Genomic DNA, 23862 nt, shown 5'->3' with positions numbered 1-23862 from the left:
TCATGGGAAAGTCCCCGGGGAGGGGGCAGAGCCTCCCGCACAGTCCCTCATAAGGTTATTTCAGCAGCACGTAGATTTACCAAAGAAACCACTTCCTAGATTTTGAACTTCAAAAATCTATTTAAAGATTCTGTATCTTGAGTTTTGAGCTTCAAAAATCAAAGCCCTGAGGACTCACATTAAAAACCTGGCTATACCTCCCCCCCTTCATGGGATCTGACACCCAGGGGAGTGAGTCTCCCTGGCAACATGGAATATGACTCCTGGGGAAGAATTTAGACCTGGCATCGTGGGATGGAGAACATCTTCTTGACCAAAAGGTGGATGTGAAAGGAAATGAAATAAGCTTCAGTGGCAGAGAGATTCCAAAAGAAGCCGAGCGGTCACTCTGCTGGGTACTCTTATGCACAATATAGACAACCTTTTTAGGTTTGAATGAATTGGAAGAGCTAGCAGTAAATACTTGAAACTATCAAACCACAAGCGAGACCATGAATCTTGAAGACTATTACATAAAAATATAGCTTATGAGGGGTGACAATGTGATTGGGAAAGCCATATGGACCACACTCCCCTTTGTCCAGTGTATGGATGGATGAGTAGAAAAATGGGGGCAAAAAAAATAAAGGCACCCAGTGTTCTTTTTTACTTTAATTGTTCTTTTTCACTTTAATTTTTACTCTTATTATTTTTGTGTGTGTGGTAATGAAAATGTCAAAAGTTAATTTTGGTGATGAATGCACAACTATATAATGGTACTGTAAACAATTGAATGTACGCTTTGTTTTGTATGACTGCATGGTATGTGAATATATCTCAATAAAAATGAATTAAAAAAAAAAACCTGGCTAAACAACTTGTTTTTCCAAAGTAGCTGTTTTACAATCTCACCAGCAATGTATGTTCCAGTCCCTCTACATTGCTGCAATACAAAAAAAAAAAAAAATTCCAGTTATAAATAATAACATGGAAGCATATTCATCAGTCCAAGCTAGCTTTTCCTGTAATGAAATAGAGGAGGGTACCCCAATGTACAGGAGAAGAGTGGCAGAGAAGAATATAGTTAAACACTGAGGTAGATACAGAGACAGATCCCTGTACCCTATCCAGCCCACTCCCAGCCATGAGAGCTTTAGGTAATGTGAGAAAAAAGGTTTTGTGGAGCCACCTGGGGTCCAGGATACAGCAAAGTCTCCCCAGTTCCCCCACTGGCATATGGTGGCATTCTTTCTGTAGAGATGGCAGCATGTGGTGTCCAACCTAAGAGAGTGACCATAGAAGTTGTCATCCAAACAGGGTGTGCTCACAGTTTGCTTCCCTTCCCCATCTCCCTCCCCCACTTCCTCCTGCTGCTACCTGGGATCCACTCCCAGATACACAACTCACCCCCAAATCCTTATCTCAGGGATTAAATTATGTACCCCAATTTAGACATGCTCATGATTTTAATCCATATTCCTTGGGTGTGAACCCATTGTAAATAGGGCATCTTGAAGATGTTCTTTTTAGTTAAGGTGTGGCCCAAATGTGTAAGGGTGGGTCTTAGTTCTTATTACTGGAAGCCTTATAAAAAGAAGAAACTAGAAGCCAGAAGTTGGAGAAGACCACAAAGAAAAGCTGGAAGTCAATGGAAACCCAAACGGCAGATAGAAAAGAGAGAACATCTCTCTCCACTGATGAGCTACAAGCCAAAAAAAACTCCCAGGATTGCCACCAGCCAGCAGCAGATCACTTCAGATTTTGAGGAGAAAGCCCAACCGTGCCCATATCTTGATTTTGGAATTCTTCTAGTTTCAAAACAGTGAGCCAATAAATTTCTCTTGTTTAAGCCAACCCATTGTGTGGTATTTGTCATAGCAGCTCAGATAAGCTAAGACAGGAGCCCAGCCTAAGAGGGTGACCACAGAAGTTGTCATCCAAATCAGGGCATTTTGGAGAACAGAATAATTGTTATGAATAATTACAACAGCCAGGACCTTCCCAGGCAGGCCAGTATATATATCCCCACACCCCTATGGACCCAGAACTCAAAGGAAAACAGGTGGATGTCTCTCACATGTGCCTAAAGGGAGCTGGAAAGTGGAAAGGGCTCAAAAGTTAAGCAGAAGCAGTAACATCTCAGAAAGAGGCAGAATATAATGACCAAGGACCATCTACCCAACACCCCAGTGACAAGTCCCCTTGAATTTGGACATAATCTACAGGAGAACTGACTGAGGAGATGCCAACTCAACTGAGATGAAATTTCTACCACTCAGCAGAACGCCTCAGGGGGAGGGGCTCCAATGGGTAATTAATATTAATGTTAAATAATTAATATTAATATTTAATTAATTAATGGTAATAAGGGAAAAATGGATTTTTGTGGTCCTGAATCTGTGAGTGTAAAATTCTTTCCTGCTACATGGGTGTTCCAGCTTGGATATATTATGTCCCCCAGAAAAAGCCATGTTCTTTGATGCAATCTTGTGCGGGCTGACGTATTAGTGTTGATTAGGTTGGAATCTTTGGATTAGGTTATTTCCATGGAGACATGACCCATCCACTGTGGGTAATACCTTCAATTAGATTATTTCCATGGAGGTGTGGCCCCACCCATTCAGCATGGATCTTGATTTAATTACTGGAGTACTTTATAAAGAACCACACAGTGCAGCAGCTTACAGAGACATTTCAAAGACAGCCTTTGAAAGCTAACACTGACATTCTGGAGAATGCCATTTTGAAATGCAAGCTGGGAGAAAGTAGACACCAGTCACGTGCCTCCCCAGCTAACAGAGATTTTCTGGATGTCAATGGCCTTTCTCCAGTGAAGGTACCCTATTGTTGATGCCTTACCTTGGACACTTTATGGCCTTCAGACTGTAATTCTGCAACCCTTTATAAAAGCCAATCCATTTCTGGTGTTTTGCAAAATGGCAGCATTAGCAAACTGGAACAATGGGGATTCCATTTCCTCCTTCGGATCGTATTATAAATGTCTGGGCAAGGTGATAAAACTGGGAGGTAGGGGCTGGGGAGTGGGCCTTTATCTGTGCCCCCTCCCCATTTTTCCCCTTCATGATCCTCCAGAACAATACCAATGTCTCGAGTCATCATTTTTATTAAAAGCAGTTGTCTTCCTCCCCACCTTCTCGAGGGGACCCAGGAGGAAAACAGTGTGTTATAAATTAACGGTGGACAGGCATCCCCGGAGCCCAGTCAGCTGGGCTCGGGCTTTCCACGGTCCTTCCCAGACCCTCAGCCCGCTGGGGCCTGTCACAGCCCCTGGCCCAGCTGCCTGCTCATTGTGGGCTCAGAGCCTGGAGTGTCCCATCTCTCTGCCAGGGCACCAGAAATCAGCAGTACTCAGAGTAATCTTCTTCTACGTAGTTGGACGGGAACCAGCCGATCTGGAAAGAGATGGGGAAACAGTCAGGGCAGCCTCTGCAGGCTCTTCCACCAGGCGGCTCCCACCTCAGGGCCTGTGCACCAACCATTACCTCTACCCACAAAGTGCACTTGGCAGGTATACACCTGGCTGATCCCCTCACCTCCTACAGGTCTCTGCTCATGTGTCACCTTAACAGTCCTTATCCTTTTCCAAACACACTATTTAAAATTGCAAAAACCCAGCCCACTCCAGCACTCTTTATCCTCCCCTTTTCTTGATGTATTTTTCTCCATAGTACCTATCACCATCTGACTGGCTAAATGTTTTACTAATACACATGTTTATTTTCTGTCTCCCCCACTACAATATGAGCTCCAGAAGGGCAAGGAGTTTTGTCTGTTCTGTTCACCAGGAAGTTCCAAGAGCTTAGAACAGTGCCTGGCACACAGTAGTTATTTAATAAGTATTTGTTGAATGGATGAATAGATGGGTTAATCAATGGGTGGATGGATCGACAAAGGGAGGGAGGGATGGATGGACGGATGGATAAATGCATGAAAGGATGGATGGTGAATGGATGGATGAATCTTTCACAGACATACTTTCTTAAACACCCATCCCAAAAGGTTCTCTCAAATCCTCATTATCCTCCACTGCACACTAAAATTACCCTCTATGGTTCTTAACAAAACTGTTAATTTAAGCAATTATCCAGGTCATTTTTTCATGTGCATTTCTCCCCTAGAATGTAAGTTCCTAACCAGTGCCCTTGTCTTCTCCAACAAATATTTTTGAGAAACCGATACAAGTGAAGCAGTATCCTAGAGGCTCTGAATACAGCAGCGGATGAAACAGAGGAGATTCTCTGCCTTTGTGGAGCAAAAAATAAAGAACTAGGCAGAAAAAAAGAAACCATGTTTTAGGAACCTCAAGGTCCCTTCATTCCTGACAATCTGAATTCAGGGAGGCAAGAGAGCTCAGTGGAAGTCCCAGCTCTGCCTCTCCACATATTCAATATGTATTGACCACCTACTGTGTGTCAGGTGCACTTCCAAGCACTGGTGGTACTGTAGTGACTAAGACAGGTACAAATCCCCCCCTGCCCTTTTTTCTCCAAATATGTCAATCACTCTCTCACCTCTGGGCCTTTGCTGATGCTGACCCCCCAGCTGAAACACATTCACCCAACCCATCTCTCATCTTTTCACTTGGCTAACTTCCCTGATCCCTCAGAAATCAGCTTGGCATCTCAGAACACATCTGACCCACACTTTACATCCCGCATCACAATTCTGACCCATTGTGTTGTAACTTCTTGGTTACAGGTCTCTCATCCTTACTAGACTATGTGTTCCATGAGGGCAGTGATTGTTTGTGCTCATTCTTGTCTCCTTGTCTCCATGGCACACAGTAGATGCTCAATAAATGCATGTTGAATCAATGAATGAAATCTCTGTGTCCCTTCCTCCCCTCCAAACAGGGAAGACCTTTTTGAAGGCCACTCTCTACCTTCTCCATTCTAAAATTCCATTGCAACCCTACCATGGCTCCGTCACACCCCATCCCCTGCCCAGGCTGCTGAGCCCCGCTGTGCCTCACCCGGCCATAGATCTCCCCTCGCCACCAGCCTTGCTGCCCCTTCTTATTAAGGATCTTGATGATGTCGCCCTCCTTGAGGGATAGCTCTGATCGGTCCCGAGCACAGAAGTCATAGCGGGCCTTAGCTGTGCCGAAATACTTCATGCTTCCTGCTGTGGATGAGAGAGCAGAGTTGGAGAAGGCTTGGGACAGATACCCACCTTCTCGGGGGAAGATGGGGGGGTGCTTGCAACCAGAAGTAAATTTCCAGGAAACAGGGCCCCTCAGTGCTTCTTTGTGCAAAATTTTGGGATCCCCATGTAATGAGAAGACCCAATTACCTCCTGGCATCATTCTCCCAGCCCAGCCAACATCCAAATATGGAAAATAAATCCATTTATGAACTTTTTTAATGGTTCATATAAACGTATATGAAAAGGAACAAGAAGAAAAAAGTGGAAAAATTCATTCTGGGCTGTTCATCTTAATTACCTTGAGAGGACTAAGTATTGTTAAAGAAAGAGTGGGGAGAGATAAGACAAAAAAAGACATGGAAAATGTTTCACAGCACAGTATAAAGTGAACCTGTAGATTATAAAATTAATTTATAATATTCCTGAAAATATGCTAAAATTGAATGTTCATATACACAGAAGGACAAATAAGTGACACAGAGACAGAGGAAAATATTTGTTTGATTGGGTGATAATAGGAACAATTTTTGACTTGGAATCCTGATGTTATTTTGATATTGCTTTGTCAATTATACAACATTTAACAATAAATAATTTTTAAATCCCTCTTTAAAACTGTTTTGGGCATATGAGAATTTAGAAATTATACCATCTGCATGGTTTTTCTGAAAAATCTACTCTAAAGTGCACACCAGTAAACAACCAATGGGTCAAAGATTAAATCACAAGAGAAATTAGCAAATATCTTGAGACAAATGAAAATGAAAACATCACACACCAAAACTTACAAGATAGAGCAAAGGCAGTACTGAAAGGGAAATTTATATCTCTAGACATTTACATTAAACAATAAGAAAGACCTCAAATCAAAGACCTAATCTCACAACTAGGAGATCTAGAAAAAGAAGAGAAAACTAAACCCAAAGTGAGCAGAAGGAAGGAAATGAAAAAGATTTAAATGGAGATAAATTAAATGGAGAATTAAGAATCAATGAAACCAAAAGTTGATTCTTTGAAAAGATTAATAAAATAGACAAATCTGTAGCTAGACTGACAAAGAAAAAGAGAAAAGAGGCAAATAACTAAAATCCAAAATGAAAGAGTAGATATTATCACCAGGCACAGAAGTTAAAGAGAAAGTAAGATGATACTATGAACAGCTGTATACCAACAAATTAGATAACCTAGATGAAATGGACAAATTCCTAGGAAAAAAAAAAAACACAACTTACCTACACTGACTCAAGAAGAAATAGAGGATCTTAACAGACCAATAAGAAGTAAAGAGAATGAATCAGTAATCAAAAACCTCCCGATAAAGAAAAGCCCAGGACCAGATGCTTTCACAAGGGAATTTTACTAAACATTCCAAGAAGAATTAACACTGGTCCTGTTCAAACACTTCAAAAAATATTGAAGAGGATGGAACACTACCTAACTCATTTTACAAGGCCAACATACCAAAGCCAGATAAAGATACCACAAGAAAAGAAAATTACAGAGCAATATCTCTTGTGAATATAAAATATAGAAGCAACAAAATAGAAGCAAACTGAAACCAACAGCACCTTAATAGAATTATACACCATGATCACGTGGAATTTATCCCAGGTATGCAAAGGAAGTTCACGATAAGAAAATCAATTAATGTAATACACCCTATCAACAAAACGAGGAGAAAAAAACATATGATCATCTCAATTGGTACAGAAAAGGCATTTGACAAAATCCAGCACCCCTTCTTGATAAAAACTTGATAAAACTTGATAAAAACAGTTTTCGGAAAACTGGAAAGAGAAGGAAACTTTCTCAACATGATGAAGGGCATATATGAAAACCCCACAGCAAGCATCATATTCAATGGTGAAAGTCTGAAAGCTTTACCTCTAAGATCAGGAATAAGACAAGTATGCCCACTGTAACCACTGTTATTCAACATCGTGCTGGAAGTTCTTGCTGGAGTGATTAGGCAAGTAAAAGAAATGCAAGGCATCCAAATTGGAAAGAAAGAACTAAAACTTTCCCTATTTGCAAATGACATGATCCTGCATATGGAAAATCCTTAAAATCTATAACAAAGCTACTAGCACTAATAAACTAATTCCGCAAAGTGGTGGGGTACAAGATCAATATGCAAAATCAGCCGTGTTTCTATACACTAGTAATGGACAATATAAAGAGGAAATCAAGAAAAAAAATTCCATTTACAACATGGTGATGGAAGACGTCCCCTGGAAAAGTCTTCCCTCAGAATCAGCTAATAAAAGGACAAATTCCACCTGCCTAGAACTTGGGGGGATGATAGAGACTGGGGAGTGACTCCTAAATGCTAAATCAAAGGAAAAAGAAAATAATCCACAAGAGGCAGTAGGAGGATTTTCCTCCTGGTCCCACCAGTCCAGATCCCCCCACCTCCCTCAATTCTGCACAGCTTGGGGGTCACATAGAGGAGGCATGACCCAGGTCCCTCCTTGCTGTGGATGTAGAGCCAGTTAGAACCCACGCACATCCAGTCACAGGCACCCAAGTCCTCAGAGACCCAGGGAGGAGCACAAGCAAGTCATGCTTCATGCAAAAGAGCCCCAGGGGACTGACGGCTTGACATGCTGAGCCCTCTATCTTGGGGCTTGCCCCTATGAAGCTTGTTACTGCAAGGGAGAGGCCAGACTTGCATATAATTGTGCCTAGGAGTCTCCCCCTGAGTGCCTCTTTGTTGTACAGATGTGGCCTCTCTCTCTAACTAAGCCACCTTGGCAGGTGATATCACTGCCCCCCCCCCCCCCCACCGACATGGGACCTGACTCCCAGGGGTGTAACTCTCCCTGGCAATGCAGGATATGACTCCCAGGGATGAATCTGGACCCAGCATCATGGGACTGAGAACATCTTCTTGACCAAAGGGGGGAAGTGAAATGAAACAAAATAAAGCTTCAGTGGCTGAGAGATCTCAAATGGAGTCAAGAGGTCACTCTGGTGGACATTCTTACACACTATATAGATAACACTTTTTAGGTTTTAATGTATTGGCATAGCTAGAAGTAAAAACCTGAAACTACCAAACTCAAATCCAGTAGCCTTTACTATTGAAGATGATTGTGTAACAGTGTAGATTACAAGGGGTGGCAGTGTGATTGTGAAAACCTTGTGGATCATACTCCCTTTATCCAGTGTATGGATGGATGAGTAGATAAATGGGGACAAAAACTAAATGAAAAATGTTGGGATGGGGGGGATGATTTGGGTGTTCTTTTTTACTTTTATTTTTTATTCTTATTCTGATTCTTTCTGGTGTAAGGAAAATGTTCAAAAATAGATTGGGGTGAGGAAGGCACAACTCTATGATGGTACTGTGAACAGTTGTTTGTACACCATGGACAATTGTATGGTATGTGAATATATCTCAATAAAACTGAATTTTTTTTTTAAAAAAAAAAAGAGCCCCAGGAAGGATAAGCCTGGACCCGGCATTGTGGGATTGAGAAAGACTTCTTGACAAAAGGGGGAAGAGAAATGCAACAAAATAAAGTTTCAGTGGCTGAGAGATTTCAAATGGAGTCGAGAGGTCACTCTGGAGGGCATTCTTATGCACTATATAGATATCCCTCTTTAGTTTTTAATGCATTGGAATAGCTAGAAGGAAATATCTGAAACTGTCAAACTGCAACCCAGTAGCCTTGATTCTTGTAGACGAGTGTATAACTATGTATCTTACAAGGGGTGACAGTGTGATTGTGAAAACCTTATGGATCACACTCCCTTTATCCAGTGTATGGATGGATAAATAGAAAAATGCAGACAAAAGCTAAATGAAAAATAGGGTGGGAGGGGGTATGGAATATTTTAGGTGTTCTTTTTTACTTGTATTTTTATTCTTATTTTTATATATTTTTTTGGAATAATGACAATGTTCAAAAATTTATTGTGGTGATTGATGAGTGCACAACTATTTGATGGTACTGTGGATGACTATATGAGGGTATATGAATATATCTCAATAAAACTGATTTTTTTTTAAAAAAAAAGAGCCTTGGGGGAAAAAAGAGAGAGAGAGACTGCGGCAGAGCCATTGGCAAAAGGTGCACTTAGTAAATCCAGTCTCTTTGACAGGACCACATACATGCAAAAAGGACTTTTTTGGAGTGACCCACCTTTTCTGGAGTGACCCACCTTTTCTGGAGTGACACCATCTAGCTCCTTGGGGTAAGATACCCTAATAGGAAAGAATCCAGAGGCAGAAAAGTCTCACAGAAAAAAAAAGGAGTTAAACTGAACTACTGTGAGACAGGAGGGTCCCAGAACTGAAAAGCATAAGGAAAAAGGTGCACTGACTGATGAGGAGAATTGAAACAAATCATAGGAGCTGGGGAGAAAATTCTGCACAAAACAAACAGAGTAGGTCAAGGTCCCCAGGGAAACAGAGGAAAGGAAGCTTTTCCCTGGAGGTGAAACCACTACACAGAAAGTGCAGCCTTGAAAATTGTACCATAGGCATCTGGGGAAGATTGTGAAGTAGAGAGCTGCGGGGCTCACTTCTCCTCCAAGGACAACTAGTAAACAGGCAGAAACTGTCAGAATCAACTGCTCTGGGGCTCTGGAGGCCAGCAGAGCACTGAGCAGCATCCAGGGATGAGCAGGACAAAGAGATTGAGAAAAACAGTGGAAAACTGTAGCTCGCTCAGCTGCAGCTGTTGGTGCCCATCCTCCACTCTCCAGGCAAGCATCCTCTGGTCCAGTCCATGGCTGGCTGGCTGCTGTGGATGGATGGGGTCCAGTCCCTGGCTGGCTGGCTGCTGTGATGGAGGGGGACTTGGAATCCCTCCTCCCCAAGAGCTGGGCAGGGCACACCCCAGTGCAGATCATGGCTCTTTGCCTGTGAATTTAGACCACTGGGTGCTGCTGTTTTAGCCTGCCCCAGACAGGAACCACCATGCCATAGCTTTCACCCCACCTCTGATAGGGGCAGAGCTGGTGGACATTTAGAAGCACACTGCCTTCTTAGGGCTGTGGGGAATAGCTTTCCGAAGCACACCATCTGCTGGGCAGTCCAGGAAAGCGCAGCCTCAGGGAGCTGACAAAAAAGGCTTTGGGACTTCTTTCCTGACCCTCTCCCCAGGGCCCTGTGGAACTGGTCTGCACCCCCTTTGTGGGTCCCTGGCTCTGTATGGGCTGGGAAATACTGATGGACCAAATGTCAGAGAAGAGCCTTAACACAAAGCCAATCAACAACAAAATGCTAAACAAGACAAAGAGACTGACCTTTGGAGTAAACTCATCAAAAGAATCAGATGTCTAGACATGAGCAAAAAAATTACAAGCCACACTGAGAAACTGGAAGATATGGTCCAGTCAAAAGAACACATTAAAAAGTCAGAGGAGACATAGAATTTGGACCAACTAATCAAAGGTAGATACTAAATAGAGTAGTCACAGAGTTAGAATCTAGAATATAGGTTACTGGGGGATAAAATAGGGGTAGAGAGCAGGGAGCTGATGATTAATTAGTGCAGAATTTCTATTTAGGTTGATTGTAAATGTTTGGAAATGGATAGTGGTGATAATAGCACATTATTATGAGTGTAATTAGCAGTGCTGAATTATTTTGGTGAACACAGTTGAAAGGGGAAGTTTTGGGTTGCATATGTTATCAGAAGGAAAGTTAGAAGATAAAACATGGGACTGTATAACACAGTGAACTCTGTTGTGGATGATGGACTCGGTCAATAGCACAAATATAAGAATGTTCTTTCATGAATTATAACAATAATTATAATAATTATAATACTAATACAAAGTGTTCATAATAGGGTGGTATATGGGAAAAAGTACACCTAATGTAAACTATGGACTATAGTTAACAATAATACTTTAATATTCTTTCATCAACTGCAACAAAGGTATCACGCTAATGCAAAGTGTCAATAATAGGGGGGTATATGGAAAAGTTTTTTTTACATGACTTTTCTGTAAACCTACAATCTCTCTGATTTAAAAAAAAAAAACTACAAAACAAAAAAAATTAAGTGAAAGAAACCAGACACAAACTACTATATATCGTATGATTCCACTTATATAAAATGTAAATATAAATAAATTTATAGAGACAGAAATAGATCAGTGGTTATGTAGGGCTGGAGAAGACAGAGGGATTGAGAGATGACCGCTAAGGGTTATTGGAGTTTTCTTTCTGGAGTAATGAAAATGTTCTACAATTGCTTATGGTGATGAATGTACAACTCTGTCATGATACTAAAAGCCGTTGATTGTACACTTTGGATGGATTGTATGGTATATGAATATATCTAAATAAAACTGTTTCTTTTAGGGAAAAAAAAAAAAAAGGAATGAAGCTCTGATACCTGCAACAACACGTATAAACCTTGAAGACTTCGTGTTGAGTGAAATAAGCAGACACAAAAAAACGAATATTGTACAATCTCACTAACACGAAATAAGTAGAAAAAGCAAATTCGTAGAGTCAGAAACTAACCAGATTAAGAGGGGCCAAGATGGAGATAGAGAATGAGGATTTAATGCTTCATTGTTACAGAGTTTCCGTTTGGGGTAATGGAAAAGTTTTAATAATGGATGGTGGTGATGGCAACACCAACGAAATATAATTTGAATGTGGTTGAAAGAGGAAATTCTAGATTGTATATATAAAAAACACAGGACTGTACAACACAAACAGTGAACCCTAGTATAAACTATAGGCTATAATTAATAGTATAATTAAAATAATATTTTTCATCAGTTTTAACAAAGTTTCCCCACTAAAGCAAAGTGTTAATAATAGAGGAAACTGTGTGTGTGAAGAGGTACATGAGAACTCCATATTTTCTGCATGATTTTTCTGTAAACCTACAATTTCTCTAATTAAGAAAATAAAAATGAAAAAATAATGCACTCCAGGAAAATGGAATACAAATCCCAAAAAGGAATTTTAAAAATAGAGAAAAACATGGAAAACAAGAAATATAGTTGGAGTCTCAATAATTGTTTATACTGTTTTTGCAAAGCTAAATCAATTGTTACAAAAGGATCCCTAGGATATATATCATATTGTTTAATAACAAACTGTATCCAATATTCTAGATAATTTCAAGAAACCTGATGGGTAAGAGAGGCAAAGGAAAGAGAAAGTAAACATACACTAAAGATGTTGCCTTTTTGTGGCAGAAGGCTATAAATACTAATTAATCCTTGATATTGATACAGAAATATAGGCTTAAAATGTGCAGATGGAGTCTCTGGTTCCTAATGTCCTAGTATTCCAAATAGCAAACTAAAACCTGCCCCACTTGCCATCTAAGGAAATGAATATGCAAATTTCTCAAGGGCAAAGGGACAGACAGGAAAAGGAGAGCTTTCCACAGTTTCATGGGTATTATCTCTGGATGCCCAAGTGAGGGGATACCCATGACATTTCTAAACTTCCCGTCCATGATGGGAAGGAGTCGGGGCTGCAGCCCCCAGCCTGAGGTTTCCTACCTGGTGGTTTGCTGATGGCTCTCCTCTCTGGCTCCTTGAAGGGAAATTGCAAGGTGGTGTCCAGCGACTTGAAGCAATCCTTCAGGGAGTTCTGCTGGTAAAACTCCACCAGCTCCTGGCAGGGGGACAGCGTAGCAGAGGCTGATACCACCTGCCAGCCCAGGCTATCCCAACACTCCAGCCCATGAGGGGCCAGAGCTGGGAGGAGACACACTCAACCCCTCACCTGGAGCAAGCCCCCTCTGGCCTCCCTGGCAAGTGGTTCCTTGAATGCTCCCCATGATGGGGAGCTCATTCCCTTCCTGGAAAGCAAGACCATTTTATGGGAAATAGGCCACAATGCTTAAAACCAGTTCTTCTAACAGCCAATTCACTTCATGATAAATTTATCAAATAATCCATTTGCCTAATGACCAGTTCACCAAATCAAACTCCATGTGGGTGTCAAGTGTCTTATTTTTTAATTAATAACAACAAATTCTACTATGTTCTGGCCAGCATGCTTACCACACATCATTGAACTCTCCCAATAATCCTGAGAGGTGACTGTTTATAAATGGAGAAACTGAGGCACAGAAAAGCTAAGTTGTTTGCCCAAGGTCTCACAGCCAGAAAGGGGATTATCTTGGATTCAACCCCAGGGGGGCAGTACAGAGTACAGTGTAGTAGCTAAGAGCCAGCCTCTGTAGTAATCCTGATCCCAGATCTGATGCACATATGAATATTTCCTCCAGAAATACTTAATCTGATTCTAATAGTGAGGAAAGAATCAGGCAAGTCAAAATTAAGAGATATTCTGTAAAACAAAATGTTTTGTGTCTCGAAGCTCTAAACTCCAAAAATTCCAATATCATGAAAGACAGAAAAAAAAAAATTACTGGAGAAGTAGTAAATGTAAACTAAAGGAGAATAAAGAGATAAAAAACTAATGCAATGTGTGATCACTGATTAGATCATAGGGGGAAAAGTACAGCCATAATGGATTTAATGGGGGCAACGGAGGATTTGGGGATATGGAGTGTATATTAGGTAATAGTATTACATCAGTGTTAAACTTCCTGAGTGTGATAATGGTGCTATGGTGAAGTAAGAATACCTTTACTTTTAGAATATTAATACAAAATATTTAGGGGTGATGGATCTTACCCCTCTCAGATAGTTCAGAATAAGTGTGAAAGTGTGTGTGTGTGTGTGTGTGTTTAGAGGAACAAAGCAAAAGAGATGGAATATGAACAATTATTAAATGTAGGTTAAAAGTTCACAGATGTTCATTACACTAGTCCAGCAACATTTCCAAATTTTTTCAGAAATAAAGTTAGAAGAAAAATTTTCAGAATAGTAATGAAAATGTTCAAAGATTGATTGTGGTGATCAATGCACAGCTATGAACAACTGTGCACTTTTGAAGGATTGTATGTCATGTGAATATATCTCAATACAATGCATTTAAAAACAGTGTATAATAAAAAAACTTTTAGGGGAGAAAATGATTTGTGGAATGAATTAACAGTCTTAATTTTTCAGGAGTCAAGGATCCTTTGTTGATCAAATGGACTATAGGACAGTCCCCCTTTCCACCACCACCACCCCCAAAATGCAGATATATGCAAAATTCTGTATTTTCTTTCAGAGGACTCACAGTCCCTCAGGGATCCACAGGCTGTGGGTGGAAGCCCTGCCTTACACAAATGGGTTCAAAATATCTAAAAGATGGCCAAAAATTATAGGACACCAATCAGAAACAAAAACACTCAAAAGTACTTGATTCTGAGCGTAATGGTCATTAGGCAAGTTCGGCAGCACTAAGCCTTGAAATATAACAGAGTATGGGCTCTGCTATTCTTTGACTCTATGTGGGGATTAAACTTCAGTTTCACTCATCTGTGAAGCAGAACTCAGAAGGTGAGGGGAAGGGACTAATGGAAATCCCATCTACAATATATCTGGCACTCAATAAATGCTGTTATTCATTATTACTATTACTTTCACTTTTGATCATCAGTGGAATGAGTTTAAGATCAGTTGCCCCAGAGTTCCATATGGGGTCTGCTCTGAGTGTGGGAGGGTGGGTACCCCAAGACAGAGCTGCAGGAAGGACCCTGCCTGGGCTCTAGGAGGCTGCAGTGGGGTGGGGGAAGTTTGCTCTTACCGTAAGCCCCCGGAAAGCCTTCTTCTCTGTGATTCGGTACAGCCCTTCTGCCGTCATGATTTTAATGTGCTTGACCTCGACATTATACCTGGAATGAGAGAGAGAGGGTCAGATGGTCATTGGGCTCTGAGTATGGGGTCCCAGGCCCATTCCCTGCCCAGCCTCAGCCTTAGACCACACCCCCAGCCATGGAAGAGGCAATCTTGGCTCCTGCAAAGAAGGGGTGACCACTGGATCCCAAAGTCTGAAGATGCCCCCTGCTGCCCCAACAGGATGTCCTTTCTGGGACCTCTGCTGCTCTAAGCTTTCATTTCTTCCTCTGTATAATAAGAAATTCTCTTTCCTGACTCTTAAGGTTGTTGAGAAATTAATAAGACCTTGCAAAGAAAGCAACATTCTAGAATAGCTATGAAGAGATTTCCAAATCCACCAATTTGGTGGCTCACAGAAAGAACACAAAGAGAGACAATTCTTGCCAGTATGGTAGACTAGATAATCAAAAAAACCTTCCAGTTACAAAATCCCTAGAAAGGTTGAGAAAAAAGACTGCTGAGTTTCAAAAACGTAAGGGAAAAACCCCAGAGGCCAAAAATGAAGATGAAACTACAAAACAAGCAGTAAGCATGAACCAATGCTAGAGATACACTAAGAGGTTTGTTGATCTCGGCAACCAAGGATCTTATGTCTTAAAAATCATGTGGAAACATAGTATTTTATCTACTGGGCCCATAGGACCCACCTATACACCACAGGGCTGGATTGTCAAAGAGCTGCACCCTCAGGAAAATGGGAGGGCTAGAAAAATCCCACCCACCAGTGGAGAGAGGCCAATAAAAAGAAGGCTTGTCTTTGTCAAAACAGAAACAGAAAAAGTCACCATTGAGAATTCCTAGCCTTGGGCCTGTCCTTATATAGATTTGAGGTTTGAATTTAAACTACTCTGTAATCTAGAAAGTGAAGAAACTAACCTAAAAAAGTGGTCCTGACCTTGGCAAGTCCCTGGGTACCTTGAGCCTCATTTTTATGGAGGGGCTGTCCAGGGACCCAGGCAGAAATAGCAGAGCAGACAGAAAAAATTTTTTTAAAAAACCATACAGAATGATCCTATTCATGTAGAAAGAACTCAATATGAAATGAAAACCTCTATCTTTTGAGGCTACGTATACATGCAGGTCAAAATAGCTTTTTAAAATGAATTGAAAGAAAACACCAAGATTTATTATAGAAGTTAATTTGGAGCAGGTAGAGATAAGAAAATCAGACTTAAATGTCATAATAAAGCATGGTTTAACTTAAAAAAAAAAAAAAAAAAAAGAATGGTTCTGAGTAGGTGATCCTAGCAGAAGCAAATGAAGACTATCTTCAGGGACATGCCCTTAATTAACCCAAGCAGACTAAGATCCCCTTTTAAAATCACTACACTAACTTACAAAACCAACAAGGGAATGGTTCACCATGAGCAAGAAGCAGCACACAACACACAGAAAAGGCATGGGCAAAGTCTACAAGACTTTGATTCAAATTGTGTTCCTGCCTCTTGCTTGAGTACGCTAAAAGCCCTTAGGAATCATACCTCTTTCTTGTGGGGTTTTCAACCCAATTAAAAACAAACTAAGAAGGTAAAAGCACCCAGGACCCAACAGATGCTCAATAAAAGGTACTGTCATAACTGTATGCTCTCATAAGGTAAAAACTGGATGCTTCATCCTCAGGGCCCAGGTCATAAGGGAAGGGAAGACTTACTTAATACTGATGGCAAATTCTGCTGCGTCTTTCACCCTCTGCCGTACCAAGAATGTTCCATCAGAACGGTTGGTGAGGATGCTCTCTGCCCCACCACGCTCCATGGGGCCAGCATACCTGCCAAGATGCACCAAGGAAAGAGGTATGCACAGTGCCCAATGCCCAACTTAAGCCTGCTTCATGTCCATGGTTTTCTGAGTGACAACCTGGTCCAATAGCCCTTAGACACCAAGGTGGGCCCTGGGAAAGCAGTGACCAGAGTTTAAGTGGGCAGTGGCCATCAAACTTCTGTAAGTCACACCCAAGAGTTTGCCACATGGATTTTGGGGGAAGAGCTCAGTCCTTTGGATCTGGCTGGGTCTCTGGAATTTGGCCATGACTTTGACAGTCATTACGGGGATCCCACTGTATGCCTATCTCTGTGGTCCCCAAGATGGGTCCCCAAGATGTCCCCAAGGGGCACAAAATTTAAGGGGGAGCCCAAACACTCAGTCATCAGGGTAAATATTTTAATGCAATATTTTAAAAAATAAAAATGAATGCAAAATCAACCATAAAAAGGAATGAAGTACTGATACATTCTACAATATAGGTGAACCTCAAAAACATTATGCTAAGTGAAAAAAGTCAAACACAAAAGGTCACAAATTGTGTGGCTCTATTTATATGAAATATCCAGACTAGATAAATACATAAACTCACAAAGCAGATTAGTGATGACCAGGGGCTAAGACAGGGGAAAATGGGGATTGACTGTTTAACAGGTATAAGGTCTCCTTTTGGTGAAATGTTCAGCGATGGTTGCACAATGTTGTAAATGTACCACATGCCACTTTAAAATGGACAATTTGTAAAATGCTATACAAATTTCTCCTCAACTTAAAAAAATAGAATGCAAAAAAAATCCATTAGGGACAAAATGTCAAAATTGGAAAAAAAAAAAAAAAAAAGATCTGACTGTACTCTTGCCAGATTCACCTTCTCACCTCACCCTATTCCCAACCCTGTTGGAGTCTGTCTTTAATTAGAATTTTGATATTTTGCTCATCTTGGATTTTGTTTTGCCTTGATTTTGATGTTTTTTTTAAATGCTGTATTAAAATATTATTTATTTTGATGACTGAGATTTTTGGCACCCCCTTAAATTTTGCACAACTCACTTCACCCTAGACCCAGCTCTGGAGACCACAGTGTGGCATGGAAAGGTGGAGCGAGCCTTAGGGACCATGATTTGAATCCTGGCTCTGCCACTTTCTTTGCTATGACTTTGGAAACTGAGACCCAATTTCCTCCTCTGACAAAAAGGGAAACAAAAATACCCACAATGGGGGGACATTTCTGACAATTGGCAATAATGCTATTAAGGCACCTAGTCCATGGTTGGCACTCAGGAAATGGGAGTGTTATTATACCTGGTGTTACTATTACTACTAACAGGAGGCAGTAAAATACAGGCTATGGAGTTAGATACCACTTTTGTCACTTCCTCACTGTGTGACATTAAATAAAGTACTTCTCCTCTCTGAGGCTGGGTTTCCTCCTCTGGAAAAGGGAATAAGAATAGTGTCTACCTCAAATATTTTTGTGGGAGTTAATTGTGCTCTGATACATTGTCATAATAGCAATACCGTATTGCAGTAAGTCTAAGACTCCAACAATTGTGAAATGCACCATTCTTTCATGTGCCACTAAGAAAGAAAAATTGCTGCCAATAAACTTTGGCAGAAGACTGAGACTCTCTTGGTTGTAAGATCCATCCCAATGCCAAAGACGTTAAAAGGGGAAGAAACAAATGCACATCTTGGAATTGATGAAATATAAAAATAACTACAGGTGATGCTATATAAAGTGCCTGCTTCATGCCAGGCACTGAGCTAAGCATTTAACACTTATTTAAGCCTCATAACAACCCTATGAAATAGATACTGTTATTAACCTATTTTCCAGAGCAGAAAACTGAAGCACAGAGAGGTTAAGTTACTAGCCCAAGGTTATACAGCTTGGAATGTTGGAGTTAGGATTTGAACCCAGGTCAGCTGGTTCCAGAAGCCACACTCTAAAACTTCACTGCTCCCTGCTCTACATGCACTGGGTGCTTGAAACTGGGGACTACCATTACCATTACCACCAGCATCATCACCATCATCATAACCAGCACCATCACCATCATCACATCACCACCATCATCTTGACCACCACCATCACCATCATCAACACCATTATCACCATCACCACCACCGTTATCATTATGATCACCTTCACCACCACCATCACGATCATCCTCCTCCTCATCATCATCACCATCACCATCATCATCACCATCACCACCATCATTGTTAGCACTATCATCACCATCATCATCACCATCACCACCACCATCACCACCATCATTGTTAGCACTACCTATCATCATCACCATCACCATCACCACCATCACCATCACCATCATCACCATCACCATCATCACCATCATCATCACCACCATCACCATCACCATCATCAAAAAACACCATCATAATCACCATCACCATCATCACCATCACCACCATCATTGTTAGCACTATCACCATCATCATCATCACCATCATCACCATCACCATCAACATCATGAACATCACCATCATCACCATCAGCACCATCATCATCACCATCATCACTACCATCATCACCACCATTGTGACCATTTTTCATCCAGTGAGACCATAATCTTCCAGGATCAGGGACCCTCCTTTGTTTGGACCCTCCTTTTTTTGCCCCCTCCCCAGAAACTCCCAACCCAGGGCTAAATCCAGAAGTCACTGCCCAGGTTTCAAAGAATGAATAGCTGACTGGTCTAGAAGTCCCTCCCATGGCCAGCCCAGGCACCCACCCCAGAGGGCCCTGAGTTGATCAAAAGGAAGGAAGTGGCTCTACTCACCAGAGATGAACAGACAGGTCCTGAGGGGGGCCCTGGGGACATAGACAGAGATCCAGGCTCAGGGCAAAGACCCCAGATGGGCAACTTCACTCATTCATTCATTCATTCCACTAGCAGTTTTTGAATGCCTACCATGTGCCAAGCACATGCTGTTCATTGGTTATACAGTCCCAGAATCTATTGGAAAACTAGCCCAGTATATAAACCAGTTAAATCAGCAGTTGTCCTACCACTTGTTTTTTTGCACAGCCCTCAAGGTAAGAATGGTTTTTACATATTTTAATGTTGACAAAATTCAAAAGAAGAATAATATTTTTGGCATATTATGACTATACAAAATTCCCATTTCAGTGTCCATAAATTAAGTTTTAGTGAAATGCATCCATGCCCATTCATTTACATATTGTCAATGACTGATTTTGTGCTATGACAGCAGAGTTTAATTGTCACAGCAGAAACAATCTGGCCCACAAAGCCAAAATACTGACTATCTGACAATTTTCAGAAAAATCTGATGACCTCTGATCGGAGTCAATGTGAAAAAAGTGCTCATTCTCTCCATCAGGTCTTTGCTCAAATGTTACCTTCCCTAGTCATCCATTTAAATTTATATACATACTCCACCACCATCAATATTCCCCAATCCCTTCCCTGCTGTATTTTTATTCATGTCACTGCCACCTTCAGATGGTAAATAACTAACAAGATAAATATCTAATTATTGTCTCATTGGGGATTTTTGCCTCCTTCATTCACCTGTCTCCCAGTATCCGGCATAACAACCAGTATGTGTCAGGTGCTCAATAATGGTTTGCTGAATGAATGAGTAAATGTGTCATGCAAAACTATGATTGGGAGTTCAGTGGGGGGTTCCATGGGGAAGGAAGGTGTCTTGAGAAAAACCTGTTAACTAAATAATGATGGAAAAAGGACCCAGCTCATGCTAACAGCTTGGGGGCAGGAACTCGGGGCTGAGGTAGGCTGGAGCGTGGAAAGCAAGGATAAGTAGGATGACAAATTGAGAGGGGATGTTCAGGGGGGTACAGGTCATCTGGGGTCTTCCAGGCCATGGAGAGGGTAAGCAATGGGAACATATAGGAAGATTTTCAACATAGGGTCAGTTGAAAATGCGGGTGGGGAGGACATGATAAGTTTGGGGTCTTTTTTCCTTATCTTAAATAAATGTTTCATTATAGAATAATTTTAGATTTACAGAAAAGTTGCAAAATTTGTACAGAGAGCTTTTGTATACCTCTCACCCAGCTTCCCCACATGTTACCATCTTACATAACCATGATACATTTGTCAATTAAATAATAAGAATTTAACATTAATACATTACTTGTAACTAAACTACAAACTTCATTGGGATGTCACTAGTTTTGTCACTAATGTCCTTTGCCATTCTTGGATCCAATCTAGATACCATGTTGCATTGAGACATGATCAGATTTTATTATGGAAAGATTGCTCTTTTGATGTGTGAATAGAATGGAGGTTGGGGGCAAGACTGTGAGCAGAGCAGACATATGGTAGACCAGTTAGCTGACTACAACAAGACTGCCAGGCAGAAGATTCTGATGCTTCAAATATGGTGGTGGCAGTGGTAAAGATAATGGAGAGAGGTGGAGGGAATAGAGAAAATTTTAGGAATTAAAAATGACAAGCATGATGATCTATGAGATCTGGGGAGTGAGGGTGCAGTGAATTAAAATTGGCTAAAACCTCTTTGACTTTCTTCCCACCTAATTGGGGGGTTTACATCCTCTCTCCTTGCCATTCTCTGAGCTCAGGCTTTAAAACACCAGGAGCATATGGACCACACTCCCCTTTGCCTATTTTATGGATGGATGAGTAGAAAAATGGGGGAAGGGAAAAAAAAAGGCACCCCGTGTTCTTTTTTACTTTAATTGCTCTCTTTCACTTTAATTTTTATTCTTGTTATTTTTGTGTGTGTGGAAATGAAGGTGTCAGGGATTGATTTTGGTGATGAATGCACAACTATGTGGTGGTTCTGTGAACAATTGAATGTATGCTTTGTTTTGTATGACTGCATGGTATGTGAATATATCTCAATAAAATGAATTAAAAAAAAAAGTAAACTCTAAGCAAAACCACAAATTCGCAGTTCGCCAGAAGCAGTCAACAGAGAATCAAGAATAAACATTCATCAAAAATGTCAAAAAAATAAAAAAATATAAAACACTGGCAGCCACACAGCATCCTGGACTGGATCTAAAAATGGAGGAGGAAAGATCCAAAAGGACATTATTGGGAATATGAAAAATTGAAATATTGACTGTAAGCTTCATATCATTGTTAAATTTCTTGAACTTGATAACTGTACTTAAGGTGATTACATAAATGAATATCATTGCTTTTAGGAAGTGTTCACAGAATTTTTAAGTGTTCAAGGAGTATGATGTATGCAAACTACTCTCAAATGTTTAGAAAACAGATAAATAGACACATAGATGGATGGATGGATGGATGGATAGTTGGATGGATGGATGAGAGAGAGAGAGAATGATATGGCAAATGTGGCAAAATGTTAAAACTTGGTAGATCTGGGTATCTGAGGTGGGGGGGTATGTTGGAGTCTTGTATATGGGTTTCGTATTATTTTTGCAACTGTCAGGTAAGTTGCAAATTTTAATATTCACAATACAAAGTTAAAAAGAAACTTTCTATCTCTTGGAAGTAAATTTAGGAGTCCTGGTTTGCCTTGTAAAAAGTCCAACTATCCTGAGGCCTCCCTGCTGGAGAGACCACATAGAGAGAACCTTTGAGGCTACATGAAAAGAGATGTCTGGCCATCCACCAGCTGTTTCAGGCTTCAACCATTCAAACCACCCCAGCTGGGGATCCAGACTTCAAGGAACAAAGAAAAACCATTTCCACCAAGTCCTGCCCAAATGGCAGATTCGTGGCAAAACAAATAATTCTGGGGTGGTATTATGGATTTAATCATGTCCCCCACAAAGACATGTACAAATGCTAAGCCTTGATCTTGTGGATGTGAACCTATTTGTAAATAGGACCCTTGAAGACGTTATTAGATAAGACAAGGCTAAAGTGAACAAAGGTGGCCCTTCCTCCAATATGACTAGAGTCCTCACAAAGAGAGGAAATTTGGACACAAGAGTAGGAGACAAAAGGAGATAGACGCCCATGTGATGGAGACAGAGATTGAGTTATGGATTGCCAGCAAGCCAACACCAGAAAACTACACACTTCTGAAAAAGCATGATTCTGCCAACAGTTTGATTTTGGACTTCTAGCCTCCAAAACTGTGAAACAATAAATCCCTGTTGTTTAAGTCAACCAATATGTGGTACATTGTTACAGCATCCCTGGCAAACTAAGACAAGCAGATAGTACAGAGCAATAGATCACCAAAACAGAGGGGATGGTCTCTCCTTCATGGATTAATTTTCAGTTTCTTTCCTAGATAATTGGATGAATGGTGATCTCATGAGAAAGGTTCTTGAAAGGGAAGACTGTAGGGACAGTTCAGGGCATATTGAATTTGAAATGCCTTGGAGGCATCCAAGAGAGAACATACAAGTCTGGATACCAAAAGGAGAGCTCTAGATGGGGGGGGGGGGGGCGGAATTTGGTGTCATCTGCATTTAGGAGGCAATTTAAGCTATGGGAGTGTACAAGGTCACCGACGGAGAAAGTATAAAGTTAGAAGAAGAGAGAGTCTACAACCACAGCTTATGGAATTCCAACATCTAAGAGCCAAGTGGAAGAGGATGAGCTTTCAAAGGAGTAATCAATTGAATTATGTACCTCCACTTAGATTTTTTCTTACTTTTAATCCATATTCCTGTGGATGTGAACCCATTGTAAATGAGATCCCTTGAAGATGTTCTTTTTAGTTAAGACGTGACCCAGCTGTATGAGGGTGGATCTTAATCATATTACTGGAAGCCTTTTAAAGAGGAAAAACAGGAAACCAGAAGTTGGAGGTCACGGGGAGAAGTCAGAAGTCAGCAGAAACTGGAAGAGCAGACAAAAGGAGAAGAGATTACCATGTGATGGGAGGCAGAGATGCAAGCCAAGAAACCCCAGAGATTGCTGGCAGTGAATCCAGAACCCTATAGACTCCAGGGAAAGCAAGTTTTGCCAATATCTTGATTTTGGACTTCTAACCTCAGAGCCATGAGCTAATAAATTCCTGTTTAGCCAATCCATTGTGTGGTATTTGTCATAGCAGCCTGGCAAACTAAGACAAAAGGAGACAGAGAATCAGCCAGGAACAGAAGCAAAACCAGAAAAGCACTACATCCCAGAAGTTGGAATATGGAAGTGGACAACAGTGCCAAAAGTTCAAATGTCCTTTTGGGTCTGGTGACCTTAATAAGAAATGTTCTGGTGAAACACTGGGGGCACACATCAGATGGGAGTGGGTTGA

At 40.9% G+C, this 23862-nt stretch overlaps 1 protein-coding gene across 2 annotated transcripts in view; it reads right to left on the bottom strand.

Annotated features, from left to right (window-relative positions):
- Positions 1-3083: 3083 nt before the first annotated feature.
- Positions 3084-23862, bottom strand: part of VAV1 (vav guanine nucleotide exchange factor 1) — an 89140-nt gene continuing 68361 nt past the window's right edge. Inside the window, exons 22-27 of one of the 2 annotated variants that reach the window (XM_037824269.1) lie at positions 19443-19474; positions 16526-16642; positions 14783-14870; positions 12634-12748; positions 4973-5124; positions 3084-3392 (exon numbers count right to left, since the gene is read on the bottom strand). In XM_037824269.1, coding sequence (XP_037680197.1) covers positions 3339-3392; positions 4973-5124; positions 12634-12748; positions 14783-14870; positions 16526-16642; positions 19443-19474 — 558 coding nt within the window. In that variant the 3' untranslated portion in view covers positions 3084-3338. The remainder of the gene's footprint in view (positions 3393-4972; positions 5125-12633; positions 12749-14782; positions 14871-16525; positions 16643-19442; positions 19475-23862) is intronic. The other variant, XM_037824270.1, reaches the window with a different exon arrangement.

The sequence above is a fragment of the Choloepus didactylus genome (assembly GCF_015220235.1).
Source record: "Choloepus didactylus isolate mChoDid1 chromosome 25 unlocalized genomic scaffold, mChoDid1.pri SUPER_25_unloc1, whole genome shotgun sequence".
NCBI classification, from domain to species: domain Eukaryota; kingdom Metazoa; phylum Chordata; class Mammalia; order Pilosa; family Megalonychidae; genus Choloepus; species Choloepus didactylus.
This window is presented reverse-complemented; position numbering and strand designations above follow the sequence as displayed.